This window comes from Camarhynchus parvulus, chromosome 2 (genome assembly GCF_901933205.1).
Source record: "Camarhynchus parvulus chromosome 2, STF_HiC, whole genome shotgun sequence".
In the NCBI taxonomy this organism is placed as follows: domain Eukaryota; kingdom Metazoa; phylum Chordata; class Aves; order Passeriformes; family Thraupidae; genus Camarhynchus; species Camarhynchus parvulus.
Genome location: NC_044572.1, coordinates 38,341,501 through 38,360,516, shown reverse-complemented (window position 1 = coordinate 38,360,516; position 19,016 = coordinate 38,341,501). Strand labels below are relative to the sequence as shown.

The following is a 19,016-nucleotide window of genomic DNA, read 5'->3' as shown; positions in this document are numbered from 1 at the left end:
AACTGTGCAGTCAGCAAGGTGTACAACTCCTCTAAGACCTCTCAGTGACATCAAGGCTTCTCTAAACAGGAACACTGAAAGTTGGAAAAAATGTTTGACCATCTCTAATACGGCTATACTCACCCATCATTAGGTTAGTGGCTGGGAAAGTTCAATTTACAAAAAGACAAGTGCTTTGCATTCACATCTCTCATTTGTTTTACAAACCCTTTCCTGGTAACATCAATGTTATCTACTACTGTAAACACTACTACTGTGCCATTAAAATTCTATATATAGCACTTACATTTCAATAATCTACTCAAAGTAATCAAACAGAAACTGACTTCTCTCTCTTTTAATGCAATATCCTTCTATTACAGACCAACACAGCACACCCATCCTTTCATAAATGTGTCAGAAACGACGTAAATATTTTTGATCTCATAGCTCCTTCCATGAGGGTCTCCCAGACACATTCTCCAGAGTGACAAGGTGAACAATGTTTCATGGAAGACAGCCCCATCAATTTATTTGATTCTATTAAAAGCACTGTGGGATAAATTTTCCTGGTTTCTGTTCCTATTATCGAATATGTGCGTTAAGATTTGCACTCAGTCTTCCAGATAAGGACTTCCAAGCATCATGTATCTGACATGGTAATTCCTTCTTTCTGTAGGCCAGAGGATGCATTTTAGGAGGATGCTTGCCTTTTTTATAGATACATTACGCAGGTAGTTTGCAATAATCCCGTGATCAAGCAATAAAGTCCCATTCTGAGATCCTCCTCAGCAGTTATTATCTCTGCTTAGAGATGATGCTCTGTATTGTCACATTTCACCCTTTTTTTTTTCTTTGCAGTCTTCCCAACCACTAGATTTTTTCATGTTTGACATTTCAAGTTAATCATGGTAACGATCTGTCACCTTTGTGTTATTGATACAGTTCTCTGTTTCTGGCTGGAATCATTATAGATAGCATTATAAAAAGAATTCCTAAGGATTTTTGTAAATCTCTGTCACTCCAGTTTCTGGACTTTGGTGCCATATTTCCACATTCTTCCAGAAAACTGACATAAAGCAATTATTTATAATATCTTGCACCTGCAGATACTATATGGGGTAGTGAAATAGATGCATACTTTTGTCCAGACAGCCATACAAGCCTGGTGAATTATACGGGTCAACAGGAAAAATTAGGTATCTTCAGCTACTTATAAAGGGTGCAACTCAAATACAAGTGCTTTCAAATTAGAAACAAATCCAAATTTTAAAAAACAGCTACTGGAAATTATGCAACCTTTTTCTAAATAAATCCATATGCATTCAGCTACACTGGCAGCATGCAAGCAAATTGTAGCCAGTTATTTAAATTATTTCTATCAAAAGAGTCAAGTTTAAAAATTCATTGCTTTGAAAGTTTTATGTTTCATCCTAAAATGACATGCCAACATATACATTAAAAAATATCAGCAGGAGAAGACTCCAATCAGACTTTGGGTATCCTTCTACTAACCTTGGGTGGTTTAAAAGGATAGTCCGGTGAAAAGGTTATGTCAAGGAAGAAAACTCCACCTTCATATACAGACCCTGGAGGCCCCAGTATAGTTGACCTCCATTCATAAATGTTGTCTCCTTTGGGTCCAGCACTAAAATAGAAAACAAAAATATAATAACCACATGCAATCAAGGATATACTGCATCAGTTATACTCTACCAGTAGTACTGCTGTTTTTGCAGTAACACCAGAAACTAAAATTGTGTATCACATTCATTAAGTTAGATAGAACAGGCATCTGATGTCCTAAGCTCTGTCAGAGAAGTGATATATTCAGCCAGGAAGAAGTATTAAAATCACATCATAAATTATTCAAATAAGCACAGAAAAATTCCCAACTGTCTTATCTCAAATATTTTAGTGGGCAGATGTGAAGTATTTACAGTGCAAGGATATAGAGACTTTGCTGAGATGTCTTGTCACTGTCTTGCTTCACAAGCCATCCTATTTTCACCTACCTCCTCACCCACCTACCTCCTCAGTCACTAGCAGTGTAATTACACACATTACACAGCACAGACTGTACTAAAGACAGAGCAGGGTACAACCAACCTTGCACCTGCACGTGTTCCTAACCTAAGGCTTCCAGTCACTGCCACAGAAGGCTGCTTCACTCTGCAATCATTGCCCTATCTTAAAAATAATATAAGCAGGAAGTGGCTTATGCTAATTATGTTAAATACAACAGGAAGCGTTGGATTATGTTAATTCAAAAAGTCCTTGGTTTAAAACACAGTACTGAAATAATATTCAAAATGTACAAAACATAATCCTGTATGAAACAAGAAAAATCTCTCACCCGTATGATGAATTCCTGAAAAAGATGAAATAAAATACTAACTAATAAAAGTTCTTGGGCATGACTCTTCTAAAAGCCAACACAGCCTCCTTTCATACAACATAATGCCTGTCCATAAATATGTAAAATATGTATTTTACTCAGGATGGCCTCTTAAAGCACATGAAGACCTTTCCATTCACAGACTGCTGATTACAGGACTCGAATTTTAATTGGGATCAATTGGAATGGTGACTTCCAGATATCTGATTAATATTTTTTAGAGGAAGGCAGTGCGGTAGATATCTCAGAAAAGTGATGTGGTATTGTCTTAAGGCATTTCTTGTGAAACAATTCTTGTTATGTTAGCAGTGAAGGTTTCTGCAGTGTACAGGGGTTTGTGGAATCACTCAGTGTGTAGAACAGCTGAAAGCTCTTGGCTATGCTCCATGCCTCACAATGTACCCAAGGTACACAATTATTATACGACATCATGTCATGTTCACTGCTCAACTATTCGTTTTGTTCACTGGAAGTTAATAAAACCCGCTTTCACCTGCAATTCCTTGGGCTCCCTTCATTAAAACTTCTGACTGCACGATTCCCTGAATACAGCTGCACGACTCAGCCCTGTGCAGAGCACTTCATTAGTCATGGTACCTACATCCATTTTCTATAATAGCTGTTAATGCTTCTTGGCTTTCTAAACTACCTTGCTTTCTCAACAATAATGGGTTACAGAAACTATAACATTATGGAACGTTCATTTTCTATCAGCCATAGTAACAAAACTAGCAATTGTTTTAAAGATGAAATCTGGCTTTTTAAGTGGCACAATAGCAGAAGTGTCGCCATCCATATTTCACAGTGTCGATAATACATCAGGTTGCTAGCTGCCAAACAAATTTAATTTACCCAGTTCTCAGTTTGCATTAACCTTTGAATAATAAAGCACAGCTGAGACTGCTGTAAGAAACAAACCAGAGAATGAATAATTAAAACCACCTCCACTGCCTTTAGAAAGACCAATCCTGAGTCAACAGGGAAGGTTTAATTGTGACTGAACTAGGCATTAAGGGGCTAATTGAACTCTTTATAAGCCCAAACAAATGCAGTCCTACATCAGTGGTATGGTATACAATGTTCACAGAAAATAAAACTCCTAAAAAATGCAGGCAATTATTTCAAATAGAAAAGACAAGAAGCAAAGTCTAAATCTTACACCAAAAAAAGCCCATAATATGTGAAAGGAATCCCTTCTCATTTTCTGCAGGAAAATGTTCTAACACTTAAAGAAGCAATTCTGTAGTCGATGCCAGGAGGTTAAAATGGAAGTGATATAAATGTCATTTCCAGAGAAATGGTTGGAAATAAGTAACAAAAGCTAGCCCTAGCTCTTTCAGAGCTTATTTAGCCAGGAGGGGATGGTTTGGCCCTTTCTGTGTTTGACTGAGGCTGACTTTTTTGATCAGAAACCTCTCTGACACTGGCAGTTTCATACTGTATATTATTTTTATTTGTTTTGCCTATTTATTTAATTGCATTAACATTTGAAATGAGCAGTCATTAATTAGAATAGTTGGAAAACGCTCCATCTGCCAGTTGAACTGTTTCGGCACGTCCAGCTACAAGCCCAGCCTGATCACATTCTGAGGATGCTGATTAACATTAATTGACGGTTTTCTTTGCAAACGAGAGATGAAGCTTTATTAAGTATTATTATTAATTTGAAGAATAGCTTAAATTGTATGGAGTGTGGGAAGACTGCTGTTATTGATGCTGCCTGTTTGAGTGCTTGCTGGCAGCAGGGCTATTCAGCCATGTGAAATACCAGCCCATGTGCACAGGCAACAGCTGGTATTAAGGCAACAGCATGCACAAGCATCACGGTTTTTCATTTGTGTATTAATAATACAAAAAGTTTGACAGGTGTATTATCTTTGTTTTTCTTCTTTCTTAGTTGTTAAGCTTTTTATTTATCCACAGTACTGGCAACCTGAACAGGTTTCACCAGAGAAAATTCCCACATGTGCAAGACGTCAGCCAGAGCCTTCTTCTCTAAGGTTTAAAATGCAAGAGGATTTAATTACCCTCCTCTCTACATGGATATCTGCCCGACACACTGAAGCCCAAATGTTTTACATTCAGTATGATTTATATTCCAGCTCTATTAAAGTTACTGGCAACCAAACCGCAGATCTCAAAGAAAGCGCACCAAACAGCTCAGTGCCTGAAGTTCTGCAATCTTTGAAAGAACAGATTTAGATGTGCACCGTCTCAGCAAAAGGCAGACTAAATCTGTCCTGAACTCAGCTGACCCAGGGCCAGAGCACACATGGGCTGCCTGTGACAAACCTACTGCTACACAGTCAGCTGCAAGGGAGAGACAACGGTGGCTGGGCAGCTCCAGGTGGAAGTGGATGAACCCTAAGGTAGTTGGATGGACTTTTAGGAGGACAGGTCTGCTGTGAGACCAACTGTGCAGCCTCCCAGTGTGAGCCCAGATGCTGACAAGCCAGTGACCCTGCAGGGTGGGGCAATCAAGGAACCAGCAGAGATGTTGTAGTGTGGCTCTGAACTGGTGTTCCCTACTTTTCCAGTGTTACCTCCCAAGTGGAATATGTAACATAAGACCAAGGAGGTGCAGCTGAGCTCCTGGAGACTTGAAGTTATTAATGACTTGCCAAGAGCCAGCTGTCTGCTGCTATTATTCCCCTGCAGCTGATAAGACCCTCCACAGAATACTGTAATTTACCTCTGCAGAGGTTTGCTCAGTGGAAGAGCTGGAATAGGCGGACATGGAGCCAGTCTTCCTCCAGAACAACACCCATATGAGTGTATGAAATTCAGGACAAAGGACTGAAAACATGTAAAATGGTCTTCTTTTTATTTTACTCTCCTTTGCCTCTCCTATATTTCCGTTCTGCCATGGCTTTTCACAGATACTTGCAGGTGAAATGTATGGACATCAGTTACAGTCCTGAGCAAAATACTTTAAATGCTACTAGAACTGAATTAACTTTGCTTTAAATATGCTTACCACATGGAGTATTTTCTACTCCCTGAATATGTTTTAGGCAGGCAGCCACTTGAAAGCAGTGCTGCTAAAAACTGCTTGTCCAGTGCAATGCATTATAAACACCAAGCTTTCCCTGCATTTAAAATATCCTAAAATATTAAATGCAAAATAATGTATCAGGAGAGTTGTATGAAAACAAAAGTATGCATGAGATATATCAGATGAAAATCTATCTGGAGAACTTTTTAAAATACAGTTGATTTTTAGCTGTCATTTCTATACAAATGTATGTCATTTCCAGGAAATAATTTTAAAAAGTGAAAATACAGAAGGTCAAAAAAATAAATATGTCTACCTTGACTATCAAGTAGTCACACAAAACAGATTGGTCAAAATAATGTTATCATTTTTAATCTACCTTATATTTCTTGATAAGGGGGTCACATGCTTTCCCAGCATCTATGACTGGAGGTAGCATAATCTTATAGTGTGTTTCTGGTGAGGTGGAAAATGAGGACTATTCTAGTGTCTTCCCTTCCATTCTTGGTCTCTGAATCCTGTTGGTATCCACCATTTAAATGGATACTCTTTAACACAAGGGAAAGGCAAGCGTGTAGCACAAAACATGTAGGATTTTAACTTCAATGGTTTTCTAGATCTGGTACATGAACAGTGCATAGCAGGGAACTGATCAGGCCAAATAAAACAGGAAAGCACATTGGTTGGAGGCCTTCCTATTCCTCAGGACTCAGAAAGAAATTGAGAGATTCTTGTGGAGAGAGTCAGTTTTTATAACAGTGAAGAATAAAGCAGAACCAGGGTATCATACTAATGCCCATTAACTCACTTTCCATGGCATTGTCTATGGCAACTCACTCCTATTATTGCATTATGTAATCCGAATTGCCTTAGCACACAAAAACACACATCAGAGCCAGGCTGCAGTCTGTGGAGGATGCAGTCCCTCTCAACTATCTCTGGTAACTTACAACAGTAGGAAAAAAGACACATGGAAGGCTATTTCTCTTCCTTGTCTTTTATTGTGCAGAGCCTTGCCTTGGCTTCAATATTTAGGAGTTCTCCCTCTGAGGAGAGAAGCTCATTACAGAATGATCTTCATTTCTAAGTACTACAACAGTTTCTTGCAATCCCACTTCTTGCACATCTAACAGATATACAGGAGCAGATCCTGCCTGTAGCTGATTTTTCTGAGTGCTTCTGGGAAGCCATTTGCCTAGAGTGCAAAGTGGATACAAAAGTACAATAAGTTTGGCAAAATAATTTAAGAGCACAGCTGGTGAGGTGAGAAGATGGATGTGGCAAACCAGAAGACTGCAGATTCAGCTTTCAATGAGATACATCTCTTGAGAAGCAGATATGCAGCTTCATTAAAATAAACTTAGTATACTCTCTGCTCTCTATTTTGAACATGGTACCAATAATGAAACTAAGGTGCTAATAATGCAACTACTTCTAAGCAAAAGTGCTGCTTTGTCTGCACCACAGCTCAAGGGTGACCCTGTGCTTGGGGACAACCATGAGATGAGCAATGGGACTGTGCTGGGTAAGTGGTTGCTGGATAATCTCAGTCTGGGATGAAGCAAATCAGCAGCAGCTATGCTGATACATCACCAGGTGTTCACACCCACATCCCCAACCCACTATTCAACAAAGTGCAAAAAAGTGCCATTGAGAAGCATCACAGTCCTGTAAGCCACTGCCATGTTTCTGTAGCTTTGGAATAGATACAGGCAGTATTAGGATACAGATGGTGCCAGCAGTACAGGTTATCTCCTGAATTTCTTCTGCTCTTGTCCCAATACTCTCTTCTCTGCAACCTGGAAGCCCACCCGATCCATCACCTCTTGAGCCTTATTACTCCCTTGTCATTGGCTATTACTCTTTGTAGTGCATGTATTTTCTAGTTTCTGCCTGAGGGTGGTTTCTCTCCCACCCTCTCTCTGTGCGCTGACAATTCATTGCTCCTTCATCATGCTGGATCCTACCCCACTTCAGGTACATGCAGATCCCACTACTCCTAACACCCCGCTTCCTCTTCCCTCATCAAAAGCCATCCACAAATCCTACTATTTTTGCACCTTTTTCCAGAAGTGAGAAGGGGGTGAAAAACGCTACCAGGGTGGTTTATTGCAGTCGAGTAATTTTGTTTCCTTCCTTCCCTGGAAAATGAAGAGTAAGCAGAGTGGGAGCTGCAGCAACAGTGGTGTAGGGAAGGGAAAGGGAGTCACAGCTGCCTACCCAGATGCTACAGTGATATCAGGAGGTACTTTGGTAAATGTATGTAATAAACAGTTGCCACAGCAGCCAAAAGAATACACTTCTACAAAACAAAAACAGAGAGATAGAAGCGAGCACTGAGACTGCCTGTGGCAATGGGCACTATTGTGTGGTTAATAATACCTCATGATGCTATGAATAAAATTAGCAGGCTGGTCTCCAGGCAGTAAAATCAAAGAACAATTAAAGAAATAAACCCTTTCAGAATTAAAGATAAGTGCTTACTTGGGCTATAATATTGATGACTTAATTTTTCCTCGAGAAATAAAGACCCCAATTTTAGAATGCACAGTATTTTTAATGTCTTTTTTTCTCCCCCTGAAAATCTGCTGAAAATCCCAAAAATCTTCCTTCTCAAATAATAAATTAAATAAGTTATTAAAGTTATCATCACCTCAATTCTTTTACCTAGATGGTGCAAAGAAATGTCATTATTAAAATGTTGGAAGATGCTAATTGTTCTTACTAGTTACAATCTAGATCAAACATAGAAATTTTTCATCATTAAATTTGAGGCTCAAGAGATCTACACTAAGTACTCTAAGCAAATTAACTCTTTAAGTAAATTACAATATGCATTACATTTTAAAAGAGTTGTTCATTTTACTTTAAATAGACTCAACAGTTAGTGAAAAATCTTGCCTTACCATGACCTAACACTTGAATTTGGGTCTATGCTAGATCCAGTATTTTTGGTCACCCCACAATATAAATGGGAATTTATGTCTTGCATTTGTTGGAATATCAATATTATTAGATGAGATAAGTATGATTTTTGAGTCGGTATCTTTCATTAGACTTAATTATTCATAATGGAAACAGAAGTTGAAGTGATTGGGCCACTTGTCACTCAGAAAGGCTTTGGCAGAGAGAGACATATCAGACAAATAATTTACACCACTTAGTTTCCATTGCAGTGAGACAATTCGGCCGAAAATTTTGAATCAGACTTTCTTCCAGTTCTTTCAGTTTTCTGACTGAGACCATTTTTCATTAAAGACCATCTTTATTTTTTTAAAAGTACTTTTAGGCAAGCAGCAAGAGAAGGAGGATATTAAGACATTTTTCTAAGTCAGGCTGCAATTCTTTCCAAGTGGTTATATCCTGCTCTTATTATGTGCCTTTTATTGAAGCCAGTTACTGTTTTCATGTACACTTTGGAATCAATATGTTTGTGGTATACCTGACTGGAAGAACATATAGGAAAACTGATCCCAGTGAGCTTACAAAGGAGCAATAATGCATTACAGGGTATTGCTTGACATTGCTTCATATGCTTATTGAGACCACTGGAATTCAGTATGGTACAGCATTTTTAAATTGTCAGTCTTCTGTAGTTTTAGCAAGGTATTTCTAAAGGTGTATTTATCCTCCAAAGTGAGAATGCAGTTTACTTTAGGGCTTCCTGCCTCTTTCTTGCTGGCAACAAACCTGCAGCACACCTGATCAATGTGCCCAGCGTCTGTATGAAGCAAATCCTTTTTTCTTGTGATAAATTTTATCTGCCCTCCTATCGTGGGAGCCATTAAAAATTATTGGCCGAAGCTGCGAAGCTGTGCTGTCTTTAAAATTAGTAAGTCTGGGCCACATTATTAACATCAAATAGATTAAGACCAAAGTAAGTATCACTTAGTTGATTTAGTTATTTGCTTCTAAATAATATTGCCAAAAAGTATGAAAAATATCCTAGTGCTTTAGCAGACTGGTGTTATTCAAAGAGTACTTTGATGCTTTTATTCTCCAAAGCCCTGTCCTCAGAGCATTCCTGAGATAGAAACCATCATGAAGAGAACTGCTTCTTAATGCACAAAATAGTTATTTATATTATACTATCTACAGCAATTTATTCACTGCAAACACCATTACACAGTGTATGATCACAGCATGCTGAGTATTCACAATGAGATTTTAAAAATGGCAATTTTGTTAAGTATTCTCCGCTTTGTTCAGCTGAAGAAAATTACATAAAACCCTCCACAGAAGGCTTGCCTTGCTCAGAGTAGGAAACAATCATTCGCCTCCTATTACACACCCATGGGCTCAATTCCCTTTTGCCACATCTTTTGTTTCTTTTTCTTTTAAAGTAATACCAATATCTGAAGTTCCAGCTCTTTTAAACTACCAGAAATTGACTGTATAGTTTAAAAAAGATAAAATATTTTTCAGCCTGATTTGTCTCTATGGGAAATTATATCAAGCATGATTTGTAGCCCTATTTTAGTAAAAGAGAAAACCACAAGTACCCAGGAATGAAAAACACTACAGAAGAATGAATAGGCTGGGACCTTCTAACATGACCTCCAACCTTGCAAGTTGCCAAGTGATATTATTTCCATGTTACTGCTAATTTGCTTTTCCTTGATTTTTTTTCCTTTCCCAGGATTGTAATTTATTTTTCAAAATATAACTACTTTTTAATTTCATAACATTTCCCTTTGCTGACAACAGTTGTAATTCACCATTATCTCTTCTCTAAGTTAATCAGAATCCATGACATTCAACAGTGGGGTGGCACCACCAGGCACTGTATTTTTAAATTTTAAATCTAATTTAAAAGGATGAGGTGACTAAGTGCAGACAGATAACACACAAACCCCAGAGCAGCTGGAAGATTTAAGAGGTGTAGTAGGGAAGAAAGCATTCTTTAAAACAGCACTGACTTTTTAGTTTCTGTGGAAACCTTAGAGGCAATGCAGGAGAGAGAGGTAGACAGGACTAAAGCAGACCAGCTCAAACATACTAGAAAGACTTCTCATGAATGTGTGGAACACACTGAAAGCTTTGGATTTGAAATGTATTTGATATGTTGATTTGATCACTAATAAAAAAATGATGGCAAATTCTTGCTTTTTATCAGACATGATGAAAAATGACAAAAAAGCCACAGACGATGTATTAGTGATGAATGGATCAACTGAACTTCAGCTAACATGTCCTTCACTTTGAGATAATGGACTGCTGATTCCATGTCAGAAATTTTTTCAAGTTGTATCCAAAAAAGATCTTTACACCACTTTAAAAAAATATTAGTGTAAAATATTCTGCAGTAGTCAGACAGTTCAGTAACTGAGAATGTTTTAGACAGGGTTATTTCTAATATATGTACACCCACACTTTCTGATTATTACGAATGCTACAAGGCAAGGCAGTAGAATTGTTCAATGTCTGCACATTATCTGTTCCTCAGAAAGATGGTCTTCTAGCTGGTGCACTAGTCATTGAATCTTTCCCCAGCTCACAAATGATTCATTCCATGGCCCCTAAAGAAGTTTGATTTGTTCAAGACTGTAATCTTTAAGAGTCCTTAGGGAGTTGTCTAAATAAGAAATTTTGAAACCTTATGCAACAAGATAAATTTGCAACTTTTTATTCTGAAGGGCCTGATTCTGAGATTTCAATTTTGTGGCACTTTACATAGACTAGTTTTTATGCATAAGTTGCTAGTAAAACTGTTCCAAAATGTTAATGAGGGGGAGCAATGAGAAGCAAATTTAAAGAACTATTTACAGTTCATCTCAAGCTTATAATACAGCTGTGTAACCAACAAGTCTGCTCATGTCCATTTTGTAAACAGAGGAACAGGCTTTGATACAGACCCCCTCCCTCATTTCAGTGGGAGATTCACACATGCTTACACGTGAAATGCTTGCTTACACAAGGAAACAACTCTTTATTATGGCACAGATTAACTAACATGATGTTAAACACATTATAAAACAAGTCATTTCCTCCTGAGTAAACAAGCCTATAAAGCCAACAGGCACAGAAAAAGGAAATTTGATTCTGAAATCCATATACTTCAAAAGCAGATTCCTTTTATTTAGCCAATTTAGTTGAGAGGCTGTCTTATTTCTCCAGATCTCTGGTAAACAGAAGAAAACACACTTGGAAATTACTGGCAAATGGACACATTTTCACAACCTTTTTCCCTTAATTTGAAATTATCTTCTTACTTCAAATATGGAGACCAGCCACGGGTCCAAGGTGAAAGAAACCTTAAAATGTCTCAACCCTTGGTTGAGACTGACTGCTCCCACTGCAGCCCACTCTCTGACTTCTTCTGTGAGAAAAAAACACCATTTACAGGCAATTTTCTTAGCAGTGTCCGAGGTTTGAACTTTGCACCACTTGACTTGCCAGCCAAAACGAACGGCGATGTGCCAGAGTCAGACTGGGACCAGTGATGTGGCTTCTTCTAAGTCAACAGAATATTGCTGAGACTTTTTAATGTCTCTGGGGTGAGGGGACTTATCTGGATACATGGCAGGGTAAACTGAAAATTAAATATAAAGGAATTTCTTGCTTTTTCATCAGTGTCATTTTCTCCTAGGATCTTTTAGGAGAGTCTTTAGGGCTAAGGTTAGGAAGGGGCTTATGTTGGAAGTCTTCTGTTCTGAAGTGACTGAAATCCTCTCAAAATCAGACCTGGAGCTACCAAGTGTTGCTGGAGTTACCAAGTGTTGCTACAATAGTCCCAAAAATGGTGATGCCACAGACCTCACTATAAGAACAGGTTTGTTCCAATGTGTTTTTCAGGAAAGGGCAGCTCACCTGGGACAACTACATGAGGCTACATTCTTTTCATTATGCACACCTCCACAGTGCCCCATGGATCAGAACTTCTGATTAGAAAACCATTCCTATAAATGGGTTTGTTTCATCCTTGCCTGTATTTAAAAGCAGGATTGAAACATACAAAGTGGTTCTGGGAAGAATGATGGCAAAAGTGGTTTAAGAAAAGGGTTCTTGTTTGTCACAAAAAGGTCACAACGAATGGATACGGCTGGGAGGAGAAGTACTCTGCCTCTGCTCTCAGGATGGGAAGGCAAACAGCCAGTGTGCAGGTACCTGCTGGTGAAAGCAGTCTTCATCTTAGAGATGGAGTTGAGGAACAGAGCTCTGTAAAATTCCTCTCAAGATTTCAGGCAACACTTTCACTACTTTCAGGGCCTCACACATGATCCACATGAGAAATGACACCTTATCTAATGAAGAATCAACATTACTAATTAGTAAGAGCGAACCAGCCTTCTAATCTGTAAGTCATAATCAATGACTGTCATAGAAGAATTAAAGATCACATTTTTAAGGCAGGTTTTTTTATAACCACTGCGTATGTTCCCTACATCAAGACAAAATACCAACAACAGTTGAAATTGCCATTATAATTTCCTTGGCAACAACAAGTTGGAATCCTTTCTCACACAGATGTTTTTTGCATGATGAAAATTACATTTGTGTTGCTTTCCTTCCCATTTTCAGTTCCAGCTCATCTCCTTGGCTCAGCTGGTGGTGATACTTGCTCTCATCGTTTTTTTACTTGTACTATTACTGCACTAAGTGACAAACAGCTGGTCTTTGAGTCAGAGCTACCAACACGAGGAGAGCCCCAGAACACTACACTAGTCGTGCAGAAATTCACAATGCAAAAAAAACATGTGGCATAACCTATAAACACTAGAGCTGTATTGCTTATCTTTATCACGCGCTACTGCTTATCTTTATTATCCTAATCAAGCTTGCTTAAATCTTGTGTATTCAAAGAAAACAGCTGGAGTAAATGGCTATGAGCTACAGAAGTGTTCATCCTGTGGTCTGGTTCAGTCCTAGCCTAGATGGCTCCTGTCCAAGTTGTTTGTACTTGGAGACTCTTTCTTGGTCTGCATCGAATGAATAGGTTTTTATACAAATCCATCTCTCAGTAGAAAAACACCCCAACTCCTAAGATTATCACTGCTGATTCCAGCCCTGCTGGCAATGGATGGAGGAGGAAATACACTGGCTGCATGTGCCAGGTCTTGGTGGATGCCCTGAGAATGCCATGGGGACACGTGCCAGACAGCTGCCTGCCTTTACTGGTTATTCAGCCATTAATTAGGGGTGTATCTCTACTAATTGCTGTAACCACTGGTCAGATACTCTTCAAAAACACCATATTTGGTGTAAGAGCTTTAACAGAAAAATGCCCTGGTCTCTATTTTCTAATGCAAAGGGAAGGCGTGGTGGAGAAAATTCAAGCCATATTACTATTTAAATAACTTGGATATGATCAAATTCACCCATGGTTCACCTGTACTGCTTGTGATAATTTAGTAGAAACCCAGCTGCCTGAGAAAGACTTAGAATTTACCAGTTTATGTATTAAGAGGAAAATGTGTTCCTCTGTCAGATCATACTGAATCACAACAATGTGCATATGTATTCATATCACAGTTTCTGCACTTTTACTGTTTTTTGAGGCCTTCAAAATAATCTTTTTTAAAATTAATGTACTTGCCAATTCTGGAAGGGAGAGCAGCTGTTTCCTCACAACTGTATGCATGGCCCTTTGAAGAAAATTTTGTTTATTAATAGTAATCTGTTTTCCATAGCTTCGCAATTTCTTAGATAATAGGGCAAAACACAATCTTCCTTTCATGTTCTCTGCATAGTGAAGAGACAGATGCAATTGCAACAGACTACTTCTGCTGAGGGCAAAACTTAGTACTGCTTAATGTGACTTAATGACTAAAAAATGTGTATCATTTATAGATGACATCTAGTACTCTGCTAAGTTGTTATTATTATGGTCAATAAGTCTTCTTCCCTGCTGGTTAGTAAAAGGATTTGGAATTAAATCTGTTTTTATTTTACTTGTTCAAGTAGACACACTGAAAGCAACCGAGCTACCCACATAAGTAATGCAAATGGGATTTAGTCTTTATTCCCAATCTTTTTCTAAACAGAAGCCCACATATAACAATATATATATTAACTTGAAACACTGGGAGAAAGGGAAAAAAGTCAGGACTGAAGAAAGGCTATTTTACAGCTACATAGACATGTAAACACCTCCAGGAACTTTGCTTAATAAGGCCAGCTACTTTCAGCTATCACTTCACTGCCCGTGACAATCTTTGCATGAAAGAATTTCTTTCTCCCTGAGGCAACACTAGCAAGTTAGTGCAGCTCCCTTGAAATACATAAATGCTGTATTTAAAATTAAATGTATAGCATATGGAGGACTGGAGCTGTGCTCTGGAAAGCAACCCTCTCTCCCACCCAAAGGCACTCGAGTACACAAACATACATCCCTGCGAAACGTGGTAAATGTGACTGGGAAATGTCAGAATACAGAAAATTCCTGTAGATTTTAACTCATATCAAGACACACTCCTGTGTAAAAGATACCGCAGGGTCCACAACTGATCTTGAAAAATCTCAGAACATGATGTACACAATAAAGAAGTCAATTCAGCAGCATTCAATACATGAGCACTCTTCCCCTTATGGAATACATTACTCAGCTTTTCCTAATGATACTGAATTGATTTCACACAGAATCACACAATCACTGGGTTGGAAGAGACCTTCAAGATCACTGAGTCCAACCCAGCCCCAACACCTCAACTAAACCATGGCACCGAGTGCCACACCCAATCTTTTTTTAAACACATCCAGGGATGGTGACTCCACCATCTCCCTGGGCAGACAATTCCAGTACTTTGCCACCTTTCCAACCCCAAAACAGAGAAGCTGTGAGTGACACACAACTTTCCTGGGAAATGAAGGCTCAGTTATGCATACTCAAGTGTAGATCTGGATTTCAGTGATACCAGGGATAAAACTCTCGCTGACTTCAGTACAGTGCACAAAAGAGAGCATTTACGAACACTTATAAGAACATAAAATGTGCCTGATGCTGTGCCTGCAATTTTAAAATCACCTATTTTTACCAAGTCTTGTGGAAAAAAAAAGTCTTGTGTGTATAATTGTAGATTCAAATTTAAACCAGTTGACCTACTTTAAATTGTTTTCAGTTTATCATGTTAAGAAAAATATTCTAAAACTGTAACCTCAGATGATCAAAAAAACCTGACCCCAAACCTTCAAAATAAAAAAGCAGGGTATGGTGGTTTGGTCTCTGAAACCACCAAGCTTTGATGAAGGCTTTTTTTTTTTGCAGCAGTATTTCAGAATCACATGAAAATACGAACCACACTTGTTGGTTGACTTCCATTCCCGTCACTTTAGAGGGAGTCTGTGTTTGTGCAGAATGATTTAAATACAATTCTTTGACATTCAGAACTGAAATGTCTGTTCCTGTGTGAAATACGAGAACTCATTAACTTGGGAAGTCTATCAACTTGTTTGACAAATCTAGATGTATTACATTTTGGTGTACATTTCTTCATAAACTAATACTCCCTATTTAAAGCATATTTCTATTTTCATTTGCATTTTTATACTTACTCTTAAGTAATTTTATCACTGATAGGGATTATTGCTAGGTTCAGGACTCCAATCCTACTACAATATAAAAAAATGAAACACTTTTACATGAATACTTTCTCTGCAGAGGTAAAAGGTCAAACAGAGTAGCACTAGACAGGAGAAAATGAATTAGTAAACTGAAGGAAAGATAATCAGTCTGGTTTCAAGGTTAAGTTTCTGTTCTTTATTGCAGTGAGGTTTTTTTTTCCTTCTTTTTTTGAACTTCTAAGAGCATGCCAATTCCATGTTCCAGCTTGCTGTGCTACTGCAGCAGAAACTACACAAATAGACAAAATCTCCAAAAATCACACCACCTTACAAAACCCACCCCTGCCCCTCAGTCACTCCCTCTGAAAAAATCTAGAGCAAAGAAATACCCTTTGTGTTGAAAATCAGGAAAGTGAGGTCCTGGCAAACTGACAGGTAAAGTGTATTTATCTTCCCCAAAAACATGACTGTGTGAATAAGAACTGCTCCCAAATGTGAGCAGTCAGCTGCCTCCCTGGATGTGACTGTAAATTTGTGTTTAAATACAGAATCATAATATTTACAAATAGAAATTACACACAGCATGTCCTTCAAAATCTCTCTGCCATTGTCTACAGGCTTTAGTGGTAAACAAACTAGCATAAACAGTGGGTAGTAAAAGTGGTTTAAAATAATTTTATTTTTTTTGCAAATGAAGCAGTATTAGCAACAGCCACTACTCTTGTGTTGAGACTGTTGTCTTATTTCATTCCTTATTTTGACTTCATAACCTAAATAAATGGTTTGCATATTTCACAGAAAGAGGAAAATCTGCAAATACCAACTTATTTTTTTTTTCACTTTTCAAGCTTTGGAGAGCTTATCTAAAATGTCCCTACACCTTATTGTATGAACAACTTTATCTCTCAACTTTCACATATTTTATAAAAATGTCAGGAGAGATTTAACGTGGCGCCTCAAATACAATTTAAATGCATGTTTCTCAACTTAGGGAAATTAGGATTCCCCAACAATGTTACTTATAAGTTTTTCACTGACCTATCTCAAAAAAAAAAAAGTTCTTTTTTTCATCCCTTTTCATCTCTGTTTTCCTATAATAGCCTCAAGTATTTTTCATCTGACAGCTATAAACATTATAGTTATTCATTTCATATGGCCTTGGCATACTTGTTATAGCTACCTAGAGTACATTTCAATACCAGAATTTCTCAGTTTAATACACTACTAATGAATCAAATAAAATCCAAGTGGTTTGGGGCTTCAGCTGACACTAACTTATTACCCCTGTAATCACATCGTGAGCAGAAGTGGCTCTGTACCTTTTGCTCCTTGTTCAGGACCTGCAGTGAAACTCACCACAGTATTCTTGCTCTGTGGTTTATACTTCCAAATCTCAGAAAATATATTTACATGTACATTGGAAATTATTTTTTCCGGGGAGGTCACATTATGCTAGCCACCACAGATGCCCAAAAATCAGCATCTAAAAAATGCCTATTCAAATATACACCCACAATTATTTTTCTGGCATTTTAAAGACTGTAGTTTGCTTCATTAAAACACTTCACACCAATCCTCCTCACCAGAAACCAACCCAGAACCAGAAACTCCTGACTGAGGCATGGGGGTGGGCAGCCATTCCCGTGCCAAATATATTCTCAAATCCTTTAACAACCCACACTAAAGACATTCTTCATTCATTCAATAACATTTCTTATACAGGCACATGGAAGAAAAAAGAGAAAGGTTCGGAGCCATGCCTAGTCCTTTGCTGTGGATCATACAAAGAAAAAGACCCGGACTTGAGGGGTGAAGGAATAGTTTTATGAAGCTATTTCTCTGCAGTCAAACATAGCATAGCTGCAAGTCACTGCTCTACAACAGCTAAAATTTAATAAAATGTTTCTATGGGGTGATGCCAATGAAAATATTCACAGTACTATAAAGAGGAGTCATTAATTATCTGCAGGTCATTACCAAATGTTAGGACCCAGTACTAAAAATACATATTGAGGTAAACAACAGTGTTTTGTGAACATGAAGCTACTTAAGGACATAAGATGCTCACTACCCACACTTCCAAGAAGCAGCTTACTGTTTTTGACAGCAAAGTGAAGAGTTATATTCTAGGAATTGAAATAAATTTCTTTTATAGCATTACTTTTCAGCCAGTACACCACCAGAAGGCATTAATAAGGAAGGCCTATTTAGTTCTCAATTACCCAAGGATAGTGTACTTCAAAAGAGCCTTTAGAGTTTAGTTTTGGATTTTCAGGGGGTATTTTTGCTTTTTGTGACTATAGAGCATGTGATGAGCACCCAAAGCAGGCATAGAATACAAGACTTGTTATCAGCTCAGAGAAACATTATAATCAGGATTTCATTTGTTCAGCAGAAGTTCAAAACCGGGATGTCCCGTGTTGAACATCTGTACCTGCTGTACCACACAACAGCGGGAAACAGGTTTTAGAGCTTGAGGTGAGGAGACCCAAGCTCCTCACACAACACCTCAGTGTGCTGGTGGCTGTCTGTTGTAATTGAGTCTCTTTAACTACAGAAGTAGGTTCAGCCTCACTGCAATGCATCCTGCAGGGAGAGGAAAATGAGAAAACTGACTGTGGTACCTCTAATGAGCGGAATACTTCAGCACATATTCAAACTCACTGTTTATAAGGAATCTATTTACTTTAAGATAGGCAAGCAAAATCTCTGTCAATGGGCAGAATAAACACTATTTAGAGTGGAGCCATTTGTAACATACTTTAATTGACAATTTTCCCTTGATGACTAATATAACATCTTTCATATGAGGATTCTGCTGTTCTGTGATTTTCTGTCCCTGTATTAACAGATATGAAAACCAATGCACAAAAGGCATTCTCCTAATAACAGAGCTTAGAATAATACATCCATTATCACAGGGAATCACACTTGTTTTCTGTAACCAGATGAATGCAAACAGAGCAAGGAAGTAAGGTAAAATACCTCCACAAAATCAGCATATTTGCCTCAGAACAGATGGCAATACAAAGTATATTTAATTTCATTCTTTTTCATTTAAAAAGGCTTTTATAGGCTCTGTTCTTCTTCCTTAAATTGGGCAGTACCTGTCCCTCAAGTACTGGGACCAATACTATTTGATAT

General features: G+C 38.1%; 1 protein-coding gene across 3 annotated transcripts in view; it reads right to left on the bottom strand.

The window, feature by feature from the left end:
• The window catches only part of LOC115917163 (ubiquitin-conjugating enzyme E2 E2), a 202,688-nt gene that overhangs the window by 35,712 nt on the left and 147,960 nt on the right, over positions 1-19,016 (bottom strand). For all 3 annotated transcript variants that reach the window (XM_030970905.1, XM_030970898.1, XM_030970911.1), the window contains exon 4: positions 1,495-1,627. In XM_030970905.1, the coding sequence (XP_030826765.1) occupies positions 1,495-1,627 (133 nt within the window). The remainder of the gene's footprint in view (positions 1-1,494; positions 1,628-19,016) is intronic.